Source organism: Triturus cristatus, chromosome 5_1 (genome assembly GCF_964204655.1).
Source record: "Triturus cristatus chromosome 5_1, aTriCri1.1, whole genome shotgun sequence".
In the NCBI taxonomy this organism is placed as follows: Eukaryota; Metazoa; Chordata; class Amphibia; order Caudata; family Salamandridae; genus Triturus; species Triturus cristatus.
The window spans coordinates 713,597,430-713,622,626 of NC_140587.1; the positions used below are offsets into that span (position 1 = coordinate 713,597,430).

Sequence of the window (25,197 nt, forward strand, 5' to 3'; positions counted from 1 at the left end):
GTGTAAGAACCTCTATAATATACAACGTGCCCAGATCAATATGGCCGATAGCCTTTCACTTTAAAGTAATGTGTAGTCCATTGTTTATATTGATGTTTTCAATCGTAAGTATGTTTATAATGAACAAGTCACATTGACGAACATACAGGTACGGCGATCACGGGGCAAGATATGCTGAAAATACATTGTGTGCATATTAACACTTGTTTTCTTTTCTTTAATGTATGAATTCCTGAATTTTCGCATTGTAACCGGGTCAATATGTCTGACAGCTTTTTGGTTTAATGTAATATGTAGTCCTTTGTTAATGTTGGCAACTGGAGCCATTTCTACATCTAAATAAGGAAGCTACAATTACGTCTTGTATCGTGATCAAGGTTCAGACTAGCCAAACCGCGTGGATCGCGTCCTTTGTAGATTAAATACTTCCAAACTACAACCTGAGTGCTGATTCCTTCCTTGTAAGAGTGAGAGGAGATTGAATGTATACATATATACATTCACTGAAAAAACCATAGGTTTGAGGGACGTTATAGTTAGAAATGATCATTTAAAAAATCTTTGAAATTCACTGAAAAAACTATAGGTTTCAGGGACGTTATGGTTTAGAAATTAACATTCAAAAAACCATAGAAATTCAGTGAAAAAACCATAGGTTTCAGGGACGTTATATTTAGTTGGACATTTCACTAGTACAAAGCCAGAGAAATTCGCCCGTTATAGTTAGTTAAGCTAACTATAACTCGCGCCCCCGCAATGCACTGCTGATGACATCACATATTACATCATTCATGACATGGTCAGTGACATCACTGATGACATCACTGACATCATCCACATGATAATCTGATGTACCTCCACACACCCTAATATAACCTTTGATACACCCACTCTAACATGCAGGCTATCATTTTCGAAACCATAGACACACCAATACCAGTTACTACATACCCACTCACTAATTCCTAGATTTACACAAATGTCCACTCATTCATCCATACAGTTACTCATGCATGGAGTCACTCATCAATACAGCACTATCATATGCACTCATACACCTATAAAGACACTCACACACCAACACTCACACATAGAGTTACTCACACACCTAGTCAGTCATGCAAAGAATCAATCACACTCCCATTTACTCACCTATACAGTTATACACACACCACTTCACTTATTCATACAGATGCTAACATATGCTTACTCTCTTCTACAATCACTGACACAAGCACACACTCATCCATACAGCCACTCTCACAATCACTCACTCTCACATATAGTCATTTATATACTCCAACACTCACATACTGCCTTTCACATATGTAGTTACTCACACATGTACCACTGAGACATCCATTCACTCACCAACACACCCATACACACACTCACCCACTCATACAGCCCTTCACAGATGCACTCTTGAACCCATACACCAAGTGAACCACTTACTCACACATCTATGCACAGAGTCATACACCCCGTACCCCACTCACAGAGACACCCATACAGATACTCAGACAACCAATCAATAACCCATATAGACACTCATGTAGCTACTCACCAACCCATGCAGCCACTTACACACCAACTGACAGACTAATACAGACATTCACACAGTTTAGTCACTAACCCATGCATTCAGTAAGACATGATAAATCACTCACTTATACAGTCAGTCACCCACCTACTAAATCATCCATTCAGACACTCATACACCCACTCATTCTTCAATACACCTTGGCATTTTTATATATATAAAAAACATATTTAAACTTTACAGAAACACATAGTCACTGGATGATGTCATCACTGATGTCATCAATGATGTCATCAGTGATGCCATTTGAGATGTCATCAGTGATGTTATCAGTGATGTCACTGACCATGTCATGAATGATGTTATATGTGACGTCATCAGCAGTGCATTGCGGGGGCGCGAGTTATAGTTAGCTCAACTAACTATAACGGGCGAATTTCTCTGGTTTTGTACTTGTGAAATAACCAACTAAATATAACGTCCCTGAAACCTATGTTTTTTTTTGTGAATATGTAAATATATATATATTGTAATTTTGCTGGGATTCGCTACCCCAACGCGAATTCTGCCAAAATTACAAAAAAGATGCTTTTTTTGGCCCTGGGGGTCCTTGTGGGACTTCCTGAGCAGGCCTAGGGGTCAGGATGTTTCTACCCTGCCCCCTTTTCTTGTTTTTTTAACCTTTATTCTACCGAGTCACAAGATGGCTGCCAACACTTCCTGGTGTTGGCAGCCAATGAGAATGAAGCTCGTGCCTGGGATGGTTCGTGACCCGACCACGACCATAGATATCGAAACTTTTTTATTTTTGAATTTCTCAAAAACTTCTGAACGGATTTACACCATTTAAAAAAAAGGGCTCTTTCTGAACCAAGGCCTACCGTTTTGCCACATTTGGTGTAATTCCGTTCAGCAGTTCGGGCTGTAGCTTTGTCTAACGTTTCCTATGGAAATGAACATGGGGAAAACGTGTTTTGGGACCCCCCCTTTTTTCTCGGCCTCCACTTGTCGAATCAACCCAAAACTTTCAAGACAGGAGCTGGCCGGAGAGCCCCACTAGTTTTGAAAATTTCGCGAAGATTCGTCAACCGGTGCCAAAGTTATTGGGAAAAGGACAAACGCTTTTCCTATGGAAGCTAGGTCCTTAATATAACTGCCTACTGGCGACCGCCTCCAGACTGACGATGCTGCAGCCACTGTAACTCTTGTGAACTACCGGCTTACCATAGCCATTGCTGCTACAACACCTTAACTACTAGGTTTCTCCGACCTCAAGACAACTATATATACAGTTTTTAGACTACCACTGGATCCCTTTTACTAATTATTTGACTCAAAAACGGTCCCTAAGCAGTTGATTCCTGTCCTCGGGGCTCCAAGGTACAAGTGAACAAATACTGTTTTCATTGCTAGATGCATCTTGAAGGTTATTTGTCTTCAAATGAATTCTTGAGCCTTGAAAAAGCTGTCAAACAATTAAACATGTGTCGTCTGTCTCAGTTTTGGATTTCAGTCAAATTGAATGCTTAAAGAAATAATAAAGCTATTGGATGCTCAGATCCACACGGTGTCTTCATACTTTAGACTCTTAATCATTGAATATTATTCTCTTGTTCCTTGGATGATGATCATTGGACCTGTCGGTTTGACGGACCTGATATTGTAATATCATGGTGCTCTGGAAATGTTTATGTTATAAATATTTGAAAGTTTCTTGCTGATATTTGCTAAATAGTAAATTGGTGACATAGTGTTTGTTTGTCCATTCGAGCACACGCTACATAGTTCCCTCTTTACACATATCCTGAAACTGTGATGTGCGAGTCGTATTTTTTGACCACTTTCACCAGTGTTTGTTTATGTGTATATATATATTCACTTAAAAAACCATAGGTTTCACACACGTTATAGTTAGGAATTAGCATTTAAAAAACCTTGCAAATACACTTAAAAAACCATAGATTTCACACATGTTATAGTTAGCTGGACATTTCACTCGTGAAAAACCATTGAAATTCCCCCGTTATAGTTAGTGCAGGCAACTATAACTCACGCGACCGCAATCCTCTGCTGATGACGTCAGATATTTCATCACTGTATTTAGACACTTATTTACCCATGTCTTCTTCCATTAATTTTTAGCTATACATATATTAAAAATATTTATTTTTCAGAAAGACACATATGTCATCAGTGATGTAATATCTGACGTCATCAGCAGAGGATTGCGGTCGCGTGAGTTATAGTTGCCTGCACTAACTATAACGGGGGAATTTCAATGGTTTTTCACGAGTGAAATGTCCAGCTAACTATAACGTGTGAAACCTATGGTTTTTTAAGTGCATTTGCAAGGTTTTTTAAATGCTAATTCCTAACTATAACGTGTGTGAAACCTATGGTTTTTTAAGTGAATTTGTAAGGTTTTTTAAATGCTAAGTTATGTATTTATTAATATTTTGCAGGTTTTTCACCGTGCGTGCACCGTACGCGCACGCTGCGCTTCGCGCTGTTCGTGCCGTGCGCGTACGGTGCGCACACCCCGCGATTTTTCTAAAAAATTTTTTTATTTTTTTTCGCCCTTGGGGGACCTTCAGTGACCCCCTGACAAAGGCTAGGGGGTCAGGACCTGTCCATCCTGCCCCCTTCTCACGTTTTCCCCCTTTGTTTTTCATTGCCTCAGACTGCGAGAGACAAAATGGCGGCCGATACTTCCTGATTTTGACCGATTCGAATGTTTACTGACATCTAACAACCAATCAGAATTGCGCTCGCGCACGTCACCGTGCGCGTACGGTATGCTTACCGTACGCGCACGGTGCGCGCTTACAGATATATATATTGATTTAAATGCTATTTTCTCAGAAAATACTGAACAGATTTACACCAGACCTGCAAAAGGCACATCCCTGACCTGAGGACTACCTCTCTGCCAAATTTCAAGTAATTCTGTTCAGCCGTTCGGGCTGTAGCTTGGACTAAAGGTCCTATGGAAAAATGCATGGGGAAAACGCGTTTTGGGACCCCCCCTTTTTCTCAGCCCCCGCTTGACGAATCCCCCCGAGACTTTCAGGGAAGAAGCGGAGCGCCCCACCTATTTTGAAAATTTCGCGAGGATTCGTCAATTGGCGCCAAAGTTATTCAAAATAGAATGTTGCGGATTTCCTATGGAAACACGATCCTAACTATAACTATCTACTGGCGACCGCCAGTAGATATATATATATATATATATATATATATATATATATATATATATATATATATATATATATATATATATATATATATATATATATAGATAGATAGATAGATAGATAGATAGATAGATAGATAGATAGATAGAAAGATACACATATATCTATCCATATATATATATCGTGGTTTCTAACATCAATTGTTTTATTTCATTTAACATTATTTGCTATGAGGTTCTATTATAAGCTTCTGTTTCCATTATTTTCTATGGGAGGGTGCTGAAGTAACAGTGGTTGGCAAAGTATAGTGCTGGACTTACTACTGCTCCTGTTTGCCAGTAATAATTTATACTCCTAAATTTGGCTCTACCCCGTTTCTAGGTGTCAGCCATGTAAGTCTACATTTTTCATTTACTTCACACTCGTAGGTGATGACTAGCCAAAAGTAGTAATGTTACTGAATAGTGTAAGAGTAAACTTACACGTGTGAATAGCCCTGATAGATGGGAAAAAACCACAGTGGCTCTGAACATATTCCTCCTCCACAGGTTACCGCTACCAAGGAAGGACTTTTGCTCCTGCCACGCTCTGACAGTGAGCCTTAACAGTCCTTCACTCCCCTTTGGTGTGCCATACTGATTTGCTCTTGTAATTTGAAAGGACGGCGGGAAAGGCAAATGGTGCGAAGGCTTCCCATTGCCTCATCCAGCAATTCCCGCTGTCTACATGAAACAATTAGCTATTCCACAGCCGCTTATTTCTACTGTGGAAATGTGGATTTTCCTGATCAGTTATGTCCCCTATCTTGGACCCCAACGGTTCTATATGCATGTTACAAGTACATGTATGTTCCCTCCAGTTCCAGTTTCTAAGACGCAAACATATGTGTGTCTACCGTCGACATGTTCTCTGTCAGATCCGCCATCAATGGGCTGGATATTCGATTCCTAAGTATGAAAGGCCACCGACTTTATATGGCTAAGTTACTCCATTTTTACAGTTCAGGCAAGTAGGCCCGATTCTGTCCTCAAAGCCTTTCCCTGCTCTCTGTCTCTGACAGCTTCAGCTTGAGCTCGCATCTGTATCCATGAACTTTGTCCTACTCCCTGTGCAGCTAACAATGTCTGCCTCGGCCAGTTTTCGCCTGCCTGCCAAGAAGTTGTATTTCACCTTCGAATTATCTATTTTGCTCTTCGGCCGATGCATTCCTGTCAAGTGATTTAGGTAAACATTTCCTTTAGCTCACAAGCAAGGACTCAGCCTTTCCGTCCTCCTGCAAGTGATTCATAGCCCTGCTGCCATGGAAAGTTTTCTGCCCCTCGCATCTCATATAGACACTTAGACGCTTGTACACGCACACACAGTTAGTATAGAATAGATTCTGTCCGAGAGTCCTTCCTTGTGGATAACATAGTTCTCCAAACATAGGATGGTAGATATGATTTGGGATTAGGTTGACTTGACCCCCCAGACTTCTCGTCTCCACATGTAGAGCTAAATGTCAAGTCCCCTTCACCCCCTAGTTGCACGTCAATTACACGTCATGCTGCTGCGCGCGCATCTATGCCAAGTATTATCTTATAGATCCACCTATGTCTGATAATGCAAACCAATCATGTTTCTTTTATTCCTTATTACGCCTAGTTTCGATTACGTACCTGTTTTGTCACTCTTCTTATCAAATGTTACGCCTTCTACATTCGTTTCATTGTAATGCACTTATTATAAAAATACATGTCTGTCAATAAATTATTGTACTTCACTTCCTGAACCCTCGTGGTGACGGAACCTGAAGGCCGCGACTCGAGTCGGCCATTTTGAATGGAATAAAGCCCATTTAGAAAACCTCTTATACCACGGATTCTGCCTCTTGTTATTTTGAGCTATTTTACTTTATTTTAGGATTCCGTATGAAATTCAGTCCGGTATTTTATTTACCACATAATGGCGCCCGAACAGGGACACTTTCTCATCTCACGCGCCGGCGGTGCGTTGCAGGCCCGGTCTCCTGCCACAGCTGGACGGACCATAAACGTGTACCAGCAGGATTTCCTGTAAGCTCCCTCCGGTCAAGCGGGGGCGACTGAGGCTGCGATCAACCCAGACGAGGCGGTGAGAAGTGCGAAGTATCCCGACCAGAGCCTAGCTGAGAGAGCAAGATCCGAGGTATACAGAGGCCCACCAGGTTTTCCGAAATCCCGATGTCCAGAGGGTCCGCTGTCCGCAGTCATCGAGTCCTGTCCATTCTCTGAGGCCTTCCGTTTCAAGGAGCTACTCGGTGAGTACCATCGCCGGGGAGGCGTGTTGACGCGCACATAGGTTGTGCCGGTCAAGACGGATTTGGGTACACAAATCCGGTCTGCACTGTTTAGCAGTGTATATGTACTGTTTAGCAGTATATCAAGTATTCCGAAAAATTCAGTTATTGTCAAGAATTCAGCGTGGTGATTAGTTAGGCAGACTGTCATCATTGTCGATCATTGTTACAATGTTTAATGTTTAATGTTTAAAGTGTTCAAAATATTGTAGTATGAATGACTGTTCATTGTTCACTGTTCATTTATTGTGTTTTTCGTATTAAGAAAATTCAAGAGTAAGTATCAGATCAGTTGTAAATATGCCGCTCTTCTCGAAGTTAAGACAGATTACTACCAGAAAAGGGGTGCTTGAAGAAGCAGTTCCTATTCCTCCTAGGGACACTCCAGGGCATTTTATGTACCATAAACATGGCTTAGATGCCATATTATTTCTTGATCTATGGGTAGATTATACCAAGGGATTACCGGAAAGTCAAAGGTGGCCCATAGCGGGAACCTGGGATGCAGAGTGCATCATGAAAGTGGAGGAAGAGTTATGGAAAAGAAAGGTCAGACAGTCACAGAAAGACGCTGTTGAGTTATGGCGTAAAGAATCTCATAGACGAACAGAAAAAGCACGTAGACAAGAAGAGAGGAGTAAAGAAAGTTCAAATAAAGTTCAAGAAAATCTATTAATTGAGGAAGGTATCCGAGTGAGATCAGAACAAGTAAATAGACAAAGAAATGCTCTTATGAATGGTATGTATCCCCTACTAGCCGAAGGATTACCTAAGGCTGCTCCAGAGATACCAAAAGACTTGCCACCCCCATTATTTCCAATTAAGGTACATCCAAAGGGGCTTCCCAGAACCGCAGAAGATGTTTTTCTTTCCTCATATCTAGATGACGCAGCTCCCGAGTATGCTAACGCCGCACCACATAGACCGTCTGGCGGAGGGGTTCAACGTCAGGATCAGGTATCTGTCCCCGTGCAACAGCAAGTTCCGACACAAGCGTCGGCAAGCACATCTGTTTCCGCATCTGTCTCCGCAGTCGACTCTACAGAGGTATCGACACCCATAGTTGCTGTGTCACGTTCAACGAACCCATTCACACCCGACGCCCCAGATGGGGCCACGGGAGGGGCTAGCAGTACTTTTACACCACCTAGAATAAATAAACTTGTCTTTCAAGAGTCAGCACATTCACGTACACCTAAATTCGTAAGTGAACGTACGCTTAAGGAACTCCTTGTAAATTGTAGATATGACCCGGTGGTTGGTAAAGAGGACGAAATGGTCCTGGCATCATTACGTATCAGGCGAGCCGCAGAGTATTTAGCGAGGTTACCAGGGATGACTACGCATCTAGACAACATATATCATTTTGTTCAAACAGGACGAGATCCAGGATGTATTAACAGAGCTATGGAATTCCAGAAAGTAGAGATACAGGGGGAACTGTTACGTTTCCTCATAAACTGTATGATCAGAAATCAAGATCGTCCGGGGGTAGACCCGAATGCAATGCTTATTCTTACAAGATGGAGTCAGAATATATCAGAAGGGAGACACGATAAGCAAAATTGTATAATAGCCATGTGCCGAAAAATACGTAAAGAAATAGAGCGTATTCATGAAGAAAGATTGGGAACAGACGAGTTTGAGCAAGATGAAGTGTCCGAATCAGGGAATTCCGCAAGACAGTCAGAGACCATAGCCTATGTAGGCAGAGGAAGATCCTGTGAAAATACTAGATGTTTTCCTGATCCAATACATTCTGTATGCCCAAAAAACAGCAGAACGTATCCGACGCCTGTAATAAATCTGAAGTCTCCTGAACATTCGTTTCAAGCCGCAGATAAGATACTACGAGAACGAAGGGGTTACCACCTCCTCGATTCCATGGATGAGCAAGAATTAGCCAGATCAGCCGTTCACTGGATTGACAGTCCTGAAAAATACGGTGATGAGACCGTAGCACACACGTTTCTCAATCTCAGTACAGATGAACAACGCTTAGCTGGAATCTATATGATTCAGCAACTCCTCATATTATATAAGTGCCAACATGCTGACCCTGGTCCTTTACCTGATATATTAACGGAACTACTCACAAACAGATGGAGAGGTTCTAGTAATAAGCTAATTAAAGAGATATTAGTGTCACGTAAACAGTATGTCCTTTTTGTAAGTCCGGATTCTCTCTCGCTGCCCCACAGAGAAAGAACGCCGTACTATATGGATAGACAAAATCCTTTACGAGAAGTGCACCCAATAAAAGGCGAAGACAATGAGTTTCACCGTGTATTTGTTTACACACCCATATCAAAAATGGAATTATTAGAAATGAAGAAAGTAGTACCTAGTCATGACAAAGACCCAGCGGGTTTCCACCGAGAAATTAAAGACATGTTACTGATGGGAGAGTACACCTTTCCTGATATTATGACGATATTAAAGGTGCTTTTGCCTGCTGGCATTTATGAAAAACTGAAAGAAAAAGAGTGGGAAGTAGGAGACCAAAAGATAGACTGGACAGCATTAGCAGAGGAAGAAAGGAGCCGAACTGCAGGTTCGGGGCTCGGGGATAAAGTTAAACTGTTACCAGGTTTACTAGTACAGGTACTGCCACGTTTATTAACTACAAAAAAGGAAGATTGGGGTGCAATCACAGCCTGCAAACAAAAGCAAGATGAAGACACAAGCGATTATTATGCTCGATTTGAAAAATGTTTTGGTATAAATAGTGGTATAAAAGCAAGTAGTGACTCATATCCACATTTATTTGTGACAAAATTGGTGGAAAATGCATTGCCTCCAGTGAAGAATAGAATATTGAAATTCGAGAGTACCTGGCAAAGTAACACTCCGTCGCAAATGCTACAAATGTTACAGTATCATCACAATAGAATTAGGGATGAACAAGAACACGAGCATAGACGCATGAAGGATACAAAAATGAAAATGCTAGTTTCTCAGACAGTACCAGCAGATGGTCACAAAAAGGGTGTGACACATTCTGGTGATTCTGCAGTTCCTGTAAAAGGAACCTGCAATTACTGTAAACAACTAGGCCATTATGTACATGATTGTCCAGTCCTGAAACGTAATATAGCTACAGGTATTGCAAAAGAGAGACCACGATTAGTTAGACAAGATCAGAATGAACAAGGACCTATGCAGCATGGACCGTCCATGCCAGTTCAGCAACAGGCAATGCCAGCCTCACAGCAACCCATACAGTTTGTGCCAGCTGCACCACCGTTGCCTGCTACTGCCACACAAACAACGACACGACAAATGTATCAGACTGCACAGTATGAATACCCTGAATATCAGCATTACGCATGAACCAGCCTAGAGAGGGAAGTTGACTTACCGCTTATCGAGATTCCTGTAGATCAAGAAGGACCTTATGTACATAGTGAATTATTAGGTCAAGATAGAAAATTCTTACTCGATACAGGGGCAAGTCGAACAACTATAAAACGTAGTGAAGTTCCAGGGGCACCCCTCTCAGGCTCTCAAAATGTTTCCCTTGGTTTTTCGGGAAAACCTATTGTTAATGAAGTATCACAGCCTCTACCACTTACGATAGGACCTTTGACACGAACTACAGATTTATTGCTTACTAAATCATGCCCAGAAAATCTGTTAGGAATTAAAACTCTGAAAGCACTAGGAGCCATAATATGTTGTTCTCCAGAAGGAGTAAGGTTGTTTTTACGTGATTTTAAAGGTCACTATGTGTCTAGAGACATGGATCCCCGACTACAGACTTTACCAGTACATCTATGGGCACAAGGCCCTACGGATGTTGGCTGCATGAACATTACACCCTATCGAGTTACATTGAAAGCAGGAGTGGTACTACCACGAATGCGACAATACAAGTTACCGCATGATGCTGTAGTGGCTTTGCTGAAAATCATTGATGAGCTGATTGCCCAGGGAGTAGTTATAGAAACAGACTCCAATATATGTAATTCACCGATAATTCCGATTCTTAAACGAACTGACCCTACTGCCCCACCAGTATACCGATTGGTTATTGATTTGCGTGAACTAAACAAGTGTATTGTACCACAATTCCCTGTGGTCCCTGATATATCATCATTGTTGACAGCAATTGATTCCGAAGCAACATTTTTTACTGTAATTGATCTCAAGAATGCTTTTTTCAGCGTCCCAATAGATCCGGAAAGCCAATACTTGTTCGGATTCAGTTTAAATGGGCGCAGCTTTAAATTCTCACGCGCTCCCCAAGGATTTACAGAAAGCCCCAGCATCTATAGCCAAGCACTGAAACGAGAACTTGACAGTATCCACATGCCAGTCAATACTGCACTGCTTCAATATGTCGATGATCTGCTGATCACCGCAAGAAGCGAGCCAGAATGTGAAAAGGCTTCTCTGACAGTTTTACATTTCCTAGCCGACAAGGGGCACAAGGTGTCCCCTTCTAAGCTGCAATTCTGTGTTCAGCGAGTTATTTATCTTGGTCACTCGCTGTCCAAGGAGGGAAGGCAGCTTACACCAGATCGCATCCAGTTAATTGCTAACATGTCAATACCCCAGACACAGAAGGAGGTGCGGGCTTTCATAGGCCTCACTTCATATTGTAGGCAGTGGATCCCTCAGTACGCATTTCTAGCAAAACCACTCATTCAGTTAACCACACAGGAGGCAGCCACATCGACTGTTCTCCCTTGGACTCAGGAACATACACAAGCTTTTGAAAGCCTAAAGGAAGCTTTATGTCAAGCACCTGTTTTAGCAACGCCATGTTATAGCAAACATTTTACACTTTTTGTTACAGAACGCGAAGGTACTGCCTTGTCAGTACTCACTCAGGATCAAGCAGGATCACGCAAGCCATGTGCTTATTTTTCCAGTACATTAGATCCCGTAGCTCAGGCTTTGCCTGCATGCCTGAAATCAGTGGCAGCGACAGCTTTAGCAATCAGACAAAGCGATGCCATAGTATTAGGACACCCATTGACAGTACAAGTACCACATGCAGTAGAGGTTCTTGTGAACCGAACACAAACACAACACTTGACCATAGCAAGACTTACCGGTTATGAACTGACATTGTTTCAACCACACATAGAGATCCGACGGTGTAATACATTGAATCCTGCTACACTATTACCTGTAATTGGAACAGACCCACTAGCTCATGATTGTGTTGAAATCATTGAAATAAAGACGAAACCTAGACAAGACTTGACAGACGTTCCATTGTTAGATCCAGACCTGACGTTGTATGTAGACGGATCGTGCATGAGAACAAGTACAGGAGATTTAGTGGCCGCGTATGCAGTCACAACAGACACTGAAGTTATTGAAACAAATTGTATAGATACTTTGTCAGCCCAAGCAGCAGAACTTATTGCTCTAACACAAGCCTGTATTCAAGCCACAAATAAGAAAGTTAATGTATACACTGACTCACGTTATGCATTCGGAGTTGTACACGACTTCGGCGTGCTGTGGCGAGAGAGAGGTTATTTAACGTCCCATGGTGCCCACATTCAGCACGGACCCCTCATTCATGCTTTGTTAGACGCAATACATCTACCCACTGCTATATCGATTATGAAATGTAAAGCACACACGAAGGTTACTGATACCATTTCTCAAGGCAATGATTTAGCTGACAAAACAGCTAAACAGACTGCTCAGAATCGCACATTAGACATGACAAAGCCAATAGTTCAGACACCAACACAGTGTATGACAATTAAGGACCCCGCACTTGACGTAATTGACATACAGACACATGCCACAGCAGAAGAAATAAAGAAGTGGACTGAACTAGGAGGGATCCAGACAGATCAAGGATGGATGACGAAGGAGAAATCTGTATGGTTTCTCCCTGATTCCATGGTTCAAGCCATTATAGCTACAGTTCACAGTCCAGCACATTTAGGAGAGAAGGCTATGCTAGACAGCATTCAGCACATTTGGTTCAATAAACATTTACGAGCAGCAGCTAAACAAAAAGTTCGTACCTGTATGATATGTTGTCAGTTTAATCCAGGAAAGAGTGTTCCCGTAGAGCAGGGTGGATTTCAGCCTCCTGACCATCCTTTTGAAGTTCTCCAGATGGATTATATTCAGATGGAACGTTGTCGAGGATTCAAATATGTTCTCGTAGTTGTCTGCGCTCTCTCCCGTTGGACAGAGGCGTATCCCGTATCAGATTACACTGCCCCGACTACTGCCAAGCAGCTAATTAGAGAATTCTTCCCACGGTACGGTTTACCACGTGTTGTATATTCAGATAACGGTCAGCCTTTCTCATCCGAATTAATGAAACATGTCTCACTCTTGTTGGGATATCAGTGGAAATTCCACTGTGTCCGACACCCCGAGGCAGCAGGTCTCGTGGAACGACATAATCAACTTTTAAAAATCAGATTGTCTAAAATATGTCAGGAAAAGGGTGTGGACTGGATAGTAGCCTTACCAGTTGCGCTATTTTACATGAGGATGGTAGCACACTCTCGAACAGGGCTATCGCCTTATGAGGTGATCTTTGGTAGGCCACCGAATATGTGGGGGACGCCTATACCCCGTAAAATAACTGATGTTGACTGTAATATGCTGACAGATTACCTGGCTTCCTTGATGTCTGCACTACAATCTTGTCGTTCACAGGTAGTCGCAGCTTTTCCTGACAACACCGAGGTGAAACCTCATGACGTAATTCCCGGCGATTATGTTCTCGTCAGGAATTTTGATCGGAAAACCCAACTGGAGCCAAGGTGGAGGCTTCCTAAGTTGGTCCTGCTGACGACCAGAACAGCTGTGAAGATCGAAGGGAGGAAAGGCTGGGTGCACTCCAGCCATATAAAAAAATTTCATGGACTTCCTCCTGACACAAACAGTACTCCCCGTGTGTCTTCCCCCATTGACTCAAAGCTACCTTTGGCTGAGGCCAGTAGCACCGAACTCTATAAACAGAAACTCAGGTCCAGATCTAAACTGTCGGACGATTTGATTGTTTAAGTCCTCTCCAAGGTGAAGCGGTTGAATCTGTCCCGACATGTATCCCTTAGGTCTGAATCATGTAGAGTCCAGAATCATAATGAAACGACATGCTTATTGTAAATCACTGCGTAGCCACTGTATTGTGACTTTATTAATTTTGTTTTTCTTGAGTTTTTTAATAGTTACTGCAAGTATATTGTTGCATATGTATTATCCTGTTTCTAAACGTGCTTTCAATATAACTGATGAACATTCTTTTAGTGACTTACCCCCACATGAGTTGTCCTATAGACTTGCGCTGCGCAATAACACATTCATTAGTATGTTACATCATTTCCATCAGACTAGTAATGCCACCAATTGTTGGGTGTGTGGCCGACTTCCTCCCTATCAGAATAACAAAGGAGTTCTGCCTTTCTTTCCACATCCGTTCACACACAATGGCTCCTGTGGAGCATGGTTTAGTTTATTAAATTCCATAGACCCAGACACAGCAGTTTATCAACAACATTGGATATGGGGAAATTTGAATCTAGTTTTATTCAAAGTCTGTCACCCTAATAAGGAGGGTCACCCCAGTAGAACAGGAACTGATTTAGAAAATGAAGTGTATAAATTAGGTAATTTTACGCCTAATCTTATGATTTTGAATGTCAAATCCGAAGTTGAACTAATTCTGCCCACTATGTCAGTATTTCCAGTTAAGGGTGAATTATGTGTGAGAAAAGTTGGTTCCATACATATGGGCCATAGCCAATGCGTTACTATAGTAGAATATAGTGATCAAGGTAAATCTTCATTTAGAGCTTCTCGCCATTCTTACTTCATATGTGGCCAGACGGCATATATGCGTCTGCCTCTAGATTGGGATGGTACCTGTTACATAGCATTCCTTTTGCCACCTGTTTTCCTAGCTCCCCCTGATTATTATCGAAATGTTCATTTAGTACACAATAGAGAGCGAAGAGATCTCCCAATTGTCGATTATACTGAGACAGCATGGGACAAATATGTAGATTTCAATAAAGGTATCTTTCCCTATATAGGTACTATATCAAATAGTAAGCTGATACGCAGACTCACCAAGACTCTTGAAGCTGTAGTAAACGAGACTATAGCCGCCCTAGGCAATCTGACAGAGGAACAATCAGCGATGAGAATTGTTGTTCTCCAGAATCGTCTTGTCCTTGACGTCATCCTGGCCGATAGGGGCGGAGCTTGCAGGGTCATCGGATCCAGCTGCTGCATATTCATACCAGAAAATTCGCCATCTGTATATAAAGCTATAACACGCCTTCATAAGATTGTAAGCCAGATACACGAGAATCCAGGCACTTGGACGTGGTCCGGGTGGTTTTGGAGTGTGATATCAGCCTGGGGATGGAGAGTTCTATCCTTCCTAGGTATTGGCCTTCTCATACTATTCAGTTGCTGTCTATGTCTACAATGTGGACCAGCGATTTGTGGTCTGTGTGCCACATCGTGTATTCCACCACCAAGGTCTCGTTCAGAATGCCGGAAGAAGAAGGAAGAAGAAATGATGCTCCATGAGCAAATCGATGGAATAATGAAGATTGATGTCTCTTGAAGGGCAAGAAGGGGACAAGGAGGGAATGTGGAAATGTGGATTTTCCTGATCAGTTATGTCCCCTATCTTGGACCCCAACGGTTCTATATGCATGTTACAAGTACATGTATGTTCCCTCCAGTTCCAGTTTCTAAGACGCAAACATATGTGTGTCTACCGTCGACATGTTCTCTGTCAGATCCGCCATCAATGGGCTGGATATTCGATTCCTAAGTATGAAAGGCCACCGACTTTATATGGCTAAGTTACTCCATTTTTACAGTTCAGGCAAGTAGGCCCGATTCTGTCCTCAAAGCCTTTCCCTGCTCTCTGTCTCTGACAGCTTCAGCTTGAGCTCGCATCTGTATCCATGAACTTTGTCCTACTCCCTGTGCAGCTAACAATGTCTGCCTCGGCCAGTTTTCGCCTGCCTGCCAAGAAGTTGTATTTCACCTTCGAATTATCTATTTTGCTCTTCGGCCGATGCATTCCTGTCAAGTGATTTAGGTAAACATTTCCTTTAGCTCACAAGCAAGGACTCAGCCTTTCCGTCCTCCTGCAAGTGATTCATAGCCCTGCTGCCATGGAAAGTTTTCTGCCCCTCGCATCTCATATAGACACTTAGACGCTTGTACACGCACACACAGTTAGTATAGAATAGATTCTGTCCGAGAGTCCTTCCTTGTGGATAACATAGTTCTCCAAACATAGGATGGTAGATATGATTTGGGATTAGGTTGACTTGACCCCCCAGACTTCTCGTCTCCACATGTAGAGCTAAATGTCAAGTCCCCTTCACCCCCTAGTTGCACGTCAATTACACGTCATGCTGCTGCGCGCGCATCTATGCCAAGTATTATCTTATAGATCCACCTATGTCTGATAATGCAAACCAATCATGTTTCTTTTATTCCTTATTACGCCTAGTTTCGATTACGTACCTGTTTTGTCACTCTTCTTATCAAATGTTACGCCTTCTACATTCGTTTCATTGTAATGCACTTATTATAAAAATACATGTCTGTCAATAAATTATTGTACTTCACTTCCTGAACCCTCGTGGTGACGGAACCTGAAGGCCGCGACTCGAGTCGGCCATTTTGAATGGAATAAAGCCCATTTAGAAAACCTCTTATACCACGGATTCTGCCTCTTGTTATTTTGAGCTATTTTACTTTATTTTAGGATTCCGTATGAAATTCAGTCCGGTATTTTATTTACCACACTACCCTTCCTGAAAGAATGGTAAATAGAAATGCTGATTACATTGTTGTTCCGTGGAGCTCACGAAATTCCAAAGTGTTAACATTAATCTATATTAACTGTATGGTAATGTAATTGTATTTTTATAGTACTTACTATCCCCAACTAGGAGTTGAAGCACTTTCAGTGAGTAGCACACGATCACCAGCGTTGGCCTCCCATTAAGGCAGAGGAGCGTCGCCCCCTTGCTGCCAGTGCAGCAAAGGTGAGAAATAAAATGAATTACCATTTTATTTTTGAATGCTTTCAGCCCGAGCAGCGTTTGTGGGCGGGGCCATTGCTGCTGACTGGCAGCAGTGGAGTGGTGCTCACTCCACTAGTTTATACTGCGCAAGTCACTTTGGCTGGCTGTCTTGCAACGGCCAGCCTGACATGAGCAGTGCAAACCTCTCCACCTAGCTGTCTTAGGCAGCTGGGTGGAGAGCAGCCACATGCACACAGTGCCAGCAGGAGTGTAGAGACAGCCTGCTCCAGCCAATCCTGGTGCTGCTCTCATGCTGCTAATCTGATGCGTCAGACCAGTTATGGGATTTGCAGGAGGGGATTGGCTGAGGTTTCCAATGGCATTCAACAGGAGGCGGAATCGTAGGTAAGTACATTTTTTATTTTCATATCTTTTTGTCCCATTGACAGGCACTGTGAGAAACTCTCATTGCCTAGACCCTCAACTCCAGATCTCTTAGTCAGGGCCCGTTTTAAATCTGTTTCAGAGCCACAGTTGAGAGCTTTGGCATTTGAGCCTAAAGGCATTGTGATTTATTGCAAAGCCTGTCACTCCGTTTGGTGCTCCACGCCTCTCCACTGTTCAGGATCACCGACCACCACTGTCGATCACAGAGCCCAAGGGTAGTTGTTAAAACAATGTTTTTGTTGGTTATTGGTGGTTGTTTCTTATTGGGATTAATATTGTGATTTCAAAGAAAACGTGCCACGCATTTACTCATTTGTTTGTGGTAGATGAAAAGAAGTTAGATATGATCACTAGTGGGGTTATGTGTGTTTTCTAAGATACTTATGCATTTATTGACGTCTAGGCAGAGACATTTTTTATATTACGGTGTATGTTTGTGGTTAATTTTCGGCGCAATATCTTTGTTATTCTAACAAGATATGTATTCACAGTTTACTGTTTTTTAGATGACCTCCTCTCTGGGTAACAGAACCTTCTACTCAAACATTCCTGAGTCAGCCGACATCACTATTGGAATAATTTATGTAATATTCGGTAAGTAAAGAATGCTTTTTGAGGTAAATCCATGTGTCTTTCCTCAACGCTCTTTGTTCTTAATTTAACACACTATAAACATGCATTGCTGCTGCAAATCGAATATGGAAGGGCATCATTTAAAAATAGTAAGGCATTACACTTTATTGTTATTAGGTATTTTTAGAAAGCGACCAAGCCCACTAGAGCTATAGCCAGAACAATAGGCAGTAGAATAAATAAGGGCAGTGAGTGAAATCAGCTGTTAATCTGAAACAAATGAAGCCCTTAATCAGAGGCGCATTAGCTCACTCTCCTATAGTTCGGCTTTCATTGTCACTTCCCTGTTTTCATTTTTCATGGCTACGTCAAACCACCGAGGGCCAGATTCGGAGAACAATCATGAAACCCAGAGTGCAGATGCATCAACTCAGCATTGCCCAGATGTTCCCCAGTTCACACAGTTAATTCCCCATGTGCATGCATTGCCTGTGAACTTCAGAATGCAATCGCTTGTATGGTATTCACAGTGTGTCTGTTTTCTGTGACCTTACTTTCTGAGGAAAATGGTGATCTATCGTCAAACTGAGAATATTTTTTCCAGCCTTCATTTAATATTTATACATGATACAGGAAAAGTGATTTATTTCTCCTGCTCTCTCCCCTTTTTTGCTGATGATTTTATTGAAAACATTTGTCAAAAGGAAAAGGATTACTTCTGCATTACATCTTCTAAATGTTAATAATTTGTACTAGTATGATTTTCAGAGTTTTAGGTGTTATCATTAGTGGGAGAGTCTGAAACACATGTAACAACCAAAGTGCTGAAATCCATTTTTATGGCCACAATGAATCCAAACAAAGGTAATTCAAATTTGCCCCAACAATATAGAGCCTTAGAAGGCCAGCCAAGTGTGGGGGCAGGTTGGCTTCATATAGCTGGGACAGAGAGGCCATGATCCTCACTTCCTGTTCTTGTTGTGAAGAGAAGATGTCTGAAATCATTCTGTATGCATTGGGGTTATCATGTTATAATAGAACACTGGAATACCCAGTCCTATATATTTTGGGTAATTATTAAGAATCAGAGGCTCTGTCAAAATCTCAGAGTTCTGCGATTAAATATGGAGGTTGCATTACTAAGGAAAATATGTCATCTACAAAGAGTGGCCATTTATATGTGTCAGGACCCACGGTAGTGCCTTGAATAAGGTGGTTACTATTTATTTTTTGGACCAGCTGCGTCATGACGAGGGCAAATAGGGATGCACTCCTGTCATGTGTCTCTAGTGCGTGGTATAGGAGGAGAGTTCACAACGTTTCTCCTAAGTCTAGTGTTTGGCTTTAAGAGGTTTGCCACAATATAGAACATAATGTGAGGACCCGGGCCTACTTTATCTTAAACCGTACAAGGAACCTCCAAATGACTCTGTTAAATGACTTCTCTACATTCAACGAGAGGAGAAGCATGGTGAGAGAAGAATGGTGAGCCACTGGGTCTTGAAATGTTATCTTAGTCATAGCTACTGCCTTGTGCAAGTTTGTATAGAGAACGCTGCATAATCGAATGCCAGGGTCACCGGGTATGGTCAGAGACAATCTGGGTCCGTTTTTCACAAGACAAGATCGCATGAGAGACCCTCTGCTCTATAAACTACTAACCTGTCCTTGAGGATGATCTGTGAATCTTAGTGTAAAACATATATCTCCTGTCACTTGGATGAGTGTGATGCCAAGTGTCTAACATACTGAGGCGCATATTTACAGCAGACTGGAGAAGCGTGGCGTTAAGCAAACATTGCTAACGCCACGCTTCTCCATTCTGAAAACGCAGGGATGTGCCGTATTCCCCTAGCACTGGCGCGGAGTTCAGCTGCCTCGCGCCAACGCAGGCACCCTTGCACTCTAGTGCAAGTGTGTCTGTGTTGGGGGAAGATTGTCTATGTGCAGGAAGGTCCACCTTCCTGCACATAAACAATCTTCAAGTGCCGTTTTGTAACTTCTATGTGTGCTGCTTAAAGCAGCACACTTGGTAGTTGCAAAGCGCATTTTTTTTAAAATGATTTTTTATGTGCAGGAAGGTGGACCTTTCAGCACATAAACAATCATAGGCAGTTTGCTGTTTCTATGTGTGCGAGGAGAAATAAAGCATTTCTCCTCGTTTGTTTCGCCTGTTTAAGACCAGGTTTTCCCTGGTCTTAATTTTGCCGCTGCCCTTGTAAATAGGGGCAGCGTCAAAATGACTGGGTGTTGCGTTGGAACGCGCACCACAACACCCATTTCCTTCCCCTTTCACCCTGAATACAGCCTGAAAGGGGGCCTTATTTACAAGGCAGTGTTATGCCACGTTAAATGGCTTAACTCTGCCTTGTAAATAAGGCGAGGCCCCTATCGCCATTACAACGTCACTGAAAGGCCTGTGAGGTTGGGGAGGAGGGGAGTAGTGAAGCGTTCAATTGTTGAGCCAATTGAACCAAAACACTTTTCTACTGGTGTAAGGTGGAGTTACAATCCCCCTATAAGTGGGCAAAGGCTAAAAAGCGAGGGAATAAATCAGAGAAAAATGTCTCGCTATTCTCATTCGGGGCATAGATCTTTACAAATGTGACTGAGAACATTTTACATTTTTGCCTAATGGTACTTGCACTATTAATGGAAATATTGATTATACTTTTCAAGTATGGACTAGGCGTTTAGTATGAAAAAAATGCTTTTCAATTTATTGAAAGAGAAAATTTGTGCAGCTACCATAGCCAAGGAATGCAATATATTTTTCTTACATGCTAACACAATTTGCATGCTTTCGTTGGTGGCCCGTGGGAAAAGAATAAAAAAATTCAGTCTTTACAGAAAGCACTTTGAGGCAGACATTCCTCGTGATCGCTGTGGGATCACTAGCCATGCTTGCTTGAAAATGGTTTGCTGATCCCATCCTCACTTTACAGTGATTTATTGCATTGGAATTCTTAGCTGCAAGAAAATAGAGAGATGCTGACAGTCAACCATGGTAAAAGGATTCAAAAGAACTTGTGCAGCAGTTGATTTGCTTGCATCTTATACCCAGAGGCAAAACAATCTAATTGGTGTGAAATAAGAGCACAACGAAGATACCGTGAACACAAGTGAATGTCGAGCAAATGTAATAGCTCCAACTGATGTCTCTAGCGTTTTCTTGTTTTTTTCTCATCTCTAAGTGAACAGAAAAGGCACATTTCGTTTGTCTGAAACCATCAATATGAAAATAAGTAAATATTTAGGAGGTGTTTTCCATCGAGCTCGGCACCATGATTGTACGCCCTGGCCTTTCATTTCAAACAAATCAGTGCATTTTGGGGTTTCTTTAATTTGCTTGTATTAATTACTACATTAGACGGCAATGACTTGTAAGGGGGATGTGTATGATAGGATTCAGTGTTTAGTGCAGAATGAGGGATCTGGTAAACCTAAGTCATATGTCAATAGTGAGACTGGGAAAGTACATCATTTGAGGGCTCCATATATATGATTTTAGTAAAGAAGGCATTAACTGAATGGGCATGGGCAGCGAAGCTTTACATCAAATGGTGCAAGTGCTTCCAGGAAGGAGATGTCAGGGGGTAATTCGGCATCTAACGCCAATTATATTCATTCCAATTCTTTAAGGGGCAGATTTATGTTTGACTTGCGCCTCATTTACGCCGCGGTTGCGTCACTTTTGTGACGCAGCAGCGGCGCAAATCCTGCGCCATGGTGCGGGGTATTTACAACGTGACGCATCTGGGAGATGCGTCACGTTGTAAAGCCCTGCGCCACATGTAGGCGTTCCAGGGCAGGTGGGGGCGTTCCGGTGCAGGAACGCCTCCTAAAAGTGGCTGAGTGAAATCTACAAGATTTCACTCAGTCACTTTTGAGCCCATGCTGCGTCAAAACCCTGCGCCTGCTTGAAGCAGGCGTAAGGATTGACGCAGCATTGTGCAGATAGGGCCCCCCAGAGCATTGCTGGAGCTGCGTCGCGCTTGCGGCGGAACTCCAGCAATGTGCCACTTTTACGGCACAGATGCGTGACGCATCTGTGCCGTTTTTGCCCCATGGTGCGCCGCATTATAAATGCGGCGCATCCATGGTGGCGGAGCTGGGGCGCAAAATAACTGGCACATCCCTGCTGATAGGCAGGGATGCGCCAGTTATTATAAATATGCCCCCTAGTTTTTAAAATTTGATTTCTGAAGACTTCGTGGACCTTAAAACTATATCCGCGCATTTGCTCATCCCCCTTTTTCCACTTCCGCTCCCTGTCTCTCAATATGTGTGCCTGCTGATGTGCTGCACAGTGATTTATTTGTGGTTAGCTGGAATGTATGTGTGCATGTAGGTGTGTTGATTGTGACATTCTCTGCTTTGGTTTATGGACCAGCATAGCTGGCTGTCAAGGCATGCAATATCTCTCTGACAGTCTACAATCCTTAACAACTCTACATCAGGTGCTATCTCAGCACTGCTGCCACACTACTACCCTCTTCTGCTCCTTCTGTGCATTTGCTGAAACCTGTGTTCCTCTCCTTGCTGTCCCTATGTCTAAGACTGGCTGCCAACTACCCCTCCATTTTGAGGAAGAAATCAGTCAGTTCTTTGGGCGTGATCATCATTCCCCCCTTTCCACTCTCCTGGTATATCTAGCAATGTCAGCTGCTCTCAGAAGCAGTATAAAGCTAGACAAGTAGGCAAAATAACAACATAACACGTCTTAGTCAATGTGCATGCATCACAGATGCCAGGTAGCTTTTCTATATGGGCACCTTAAGGTATGTGTGCAAAGGTAGCTATATGTGTGGTTGTATGAATGTACACTGACATCTGTCTGTAGCCTGCTCTTTCGATAATTACATAGATGCAATATCTGTATCAATGCATAAAAGGATCTTCTACTTTTTTATGCACGTATGCATCCACTACAGAAAAGCCGAAACGTTTGTCGTTCTCAGTACTTGTTCCATATGAAGATATTCCCTACTTAACAAGACTCATTTAAATGTGGGAATGACAAAGGCATATCAAACCCAGCTGAGGCACAGCCTGGGGCAATGCTCTGCAAGGCTTCTACTTTGGCTGATAAACTGAATAAATTTCCCTCAATCTAAATTTCTTGTACTGCAGTGTCAGTTGCTATTGGTGTCCTAGTCCTTGGCCTTAAAAAAAATTGTGATGAAAGCAGATGACTTATCACATTATCATATACTCCACTGGGAGGGAACGCTTTTTAACGCAGTATTGTTGATCCCCTTGTTTTCTCAAGGTAAGCCACATAACATGATTTGGAAATATGCACTTATTTCAAGTCTCCTAATTCCAGGTGGTTAAATCCTCTACTTGAGGGCTGTCGCTGATGGAATTACAGCAGTCATTCCGTATTTAATAGCAAAATGAGTTCCTAAAATACGCCCAACGTATTGGCACATGTTCTGGTATTGCTTAGGAGCAATTGTTAAGTTTTGAAGATGATCTTACAGTACTCAATGAGTACATTTGATCTAGTGAGACCCCCCCCCCAAGATGACTAGTTTCCAAAATGATTGGACCTTTTGCAGTATGAACATTCAAAGATTCTCGCCCTTAACCACTGTACATATTTGTATGGCAAGGCTAGATCTATAGATAAATGCTTTACTATTAGCATTGAAGAGAGGCTTTGCCAAGGGCAAGTGGATTGTGCCATTTTGGCTTCAGTGCTCCCACAAGTATCACCTCTGTCTTGCAATTTTTAAGGCAGACTTAGCTTTTCATCATACAGTGGATGATGTAGTACATGGCCTTTTTCTTAGTCCTGCTTCCACTGGTGCTCTGTAGTCACAGATAGATTTGGGTGTCATCGGAGTACATAGGTGGTTGCAGTTGGTGCAGTTTGACTGCATGTGGAAGGGAACATATATTGATTTCTTGGACAGAAGGAAAGGGATAGGTTGCAGCCTTGGAACAAGCAGAAGTTGCACTCATGTTGTGGAGTAAAATGAAGATAGGGTGAGAATGGGCCACATGCACCCTTCCAAACTTGTCTAATGTTGTCCTTGGTGTTAGTACAGTTTTTTCTTTTTTCATATGATTTGGTAACAAATTATAAGCATTTCATTTTAGATAATAATGAATTTATCCATGAAAGATGCTAAGGATGAGCTTCTTATTTTGACAATAAATGTGTTTGTTACCATAGGGTTATGCTTGGTTCAGGTTTACTTCACAAGAATGTTTAATGGTTTGCTAGAGTTTTGTGGCTTAAGGTTGTGTTGGCTTAATATGTTAGGTTTCAGCGATGGGCCAAAGCAGGAAGTCATATTTACTAGTGTAGGTATACTATTGTGGGATTCCTCATTTGATATGAATGAGGATTGACGTAATTTGTGTGGTGAAAAGTTCACTGTTGATACATGAGCTACTTCATGGATGTACCACAAATTGTGGCTTCAATTGCATGACACTTTTCTATGATCTCATTTATAGGGAATGGGCATTACTATGTGTTATCTGATTATTTGTGTATTCCTTATCAGTGAGGCGGTAAATTGGAAGCATTGTTTGGGGATTTGTTCTCTATTTTTTTTAGGTGTCTCCAAACCTTTCAGGGCTGTAATAGAGGAACATTTTTACATCATATTTTCTGGATCTACCATGTAGAGATGTGGTGGGAAGATTTCCACATGTAGCATTTGGACCTCTATGTAAATACTCAATGTGAGACACTGGGATATGTACATAAAGTGTATTTTACCCGGTTTGATATGAAAGGGCATTGCAAATTTGGTCCAACTTCCAATGAATGCTCTCGTCACTCCTCTTAGGCTGCTTTGTTCTTGATGAAGAGCTGGAAAAGGTTAATTCATCATCAGTATTTTTCATTAAGCTTTTTAGGAGGATTTTAAAAGAGTGTAGAAGTATTGTTTGCCATACCATATGAGTAATTATATATTGTGTCCATCTTGTATTTAGATGTATTTCTTAATACAATGAGACTTCTTCTCTGCTGTCTCTCAATCTCTCACGTACCATGAAAAAGTTAAAGGTTAAAGGCTTTACAAGCATTTTATAATGAGATCCTCTAATAGGTGCCTCCATGTGGCTTATCCTATTCTATTAACCTTTGCCTTTTAGTTGCTCTGG

The 25,197-nt window shown here is 42.1% G+C and overlaps 1 protein-coding gene across 4 annotated transcripts in view; it reads left to right on the forward strand.

Moving 5' to 3' along the window:
- Window positions 1-25,197, forward strand: part of LOC146831401 (opsin-5-like) — a 1,129,512-nt gene that overhangs the window by 494,170 nt on the left and 610,145 nt on the right. For 3 of the 4 annotated variants that reach the window (XM_085605701.1, XM_085605703.1, XM_085605704.1), the window contains exon 3: window positions 18,003-18,090. In XM_085605701.1, the coding sequence (XP_085461827.1) occupies window positions 18,003-18,090 (88 nt within the window). Of the gene's footprint in view, window positions 1-17,987; window positions 18,091-25,197 lie in introns of all 4 variants that reach the window. The other variant, XM_085605702.1, reaches the window with a different exon arrangement.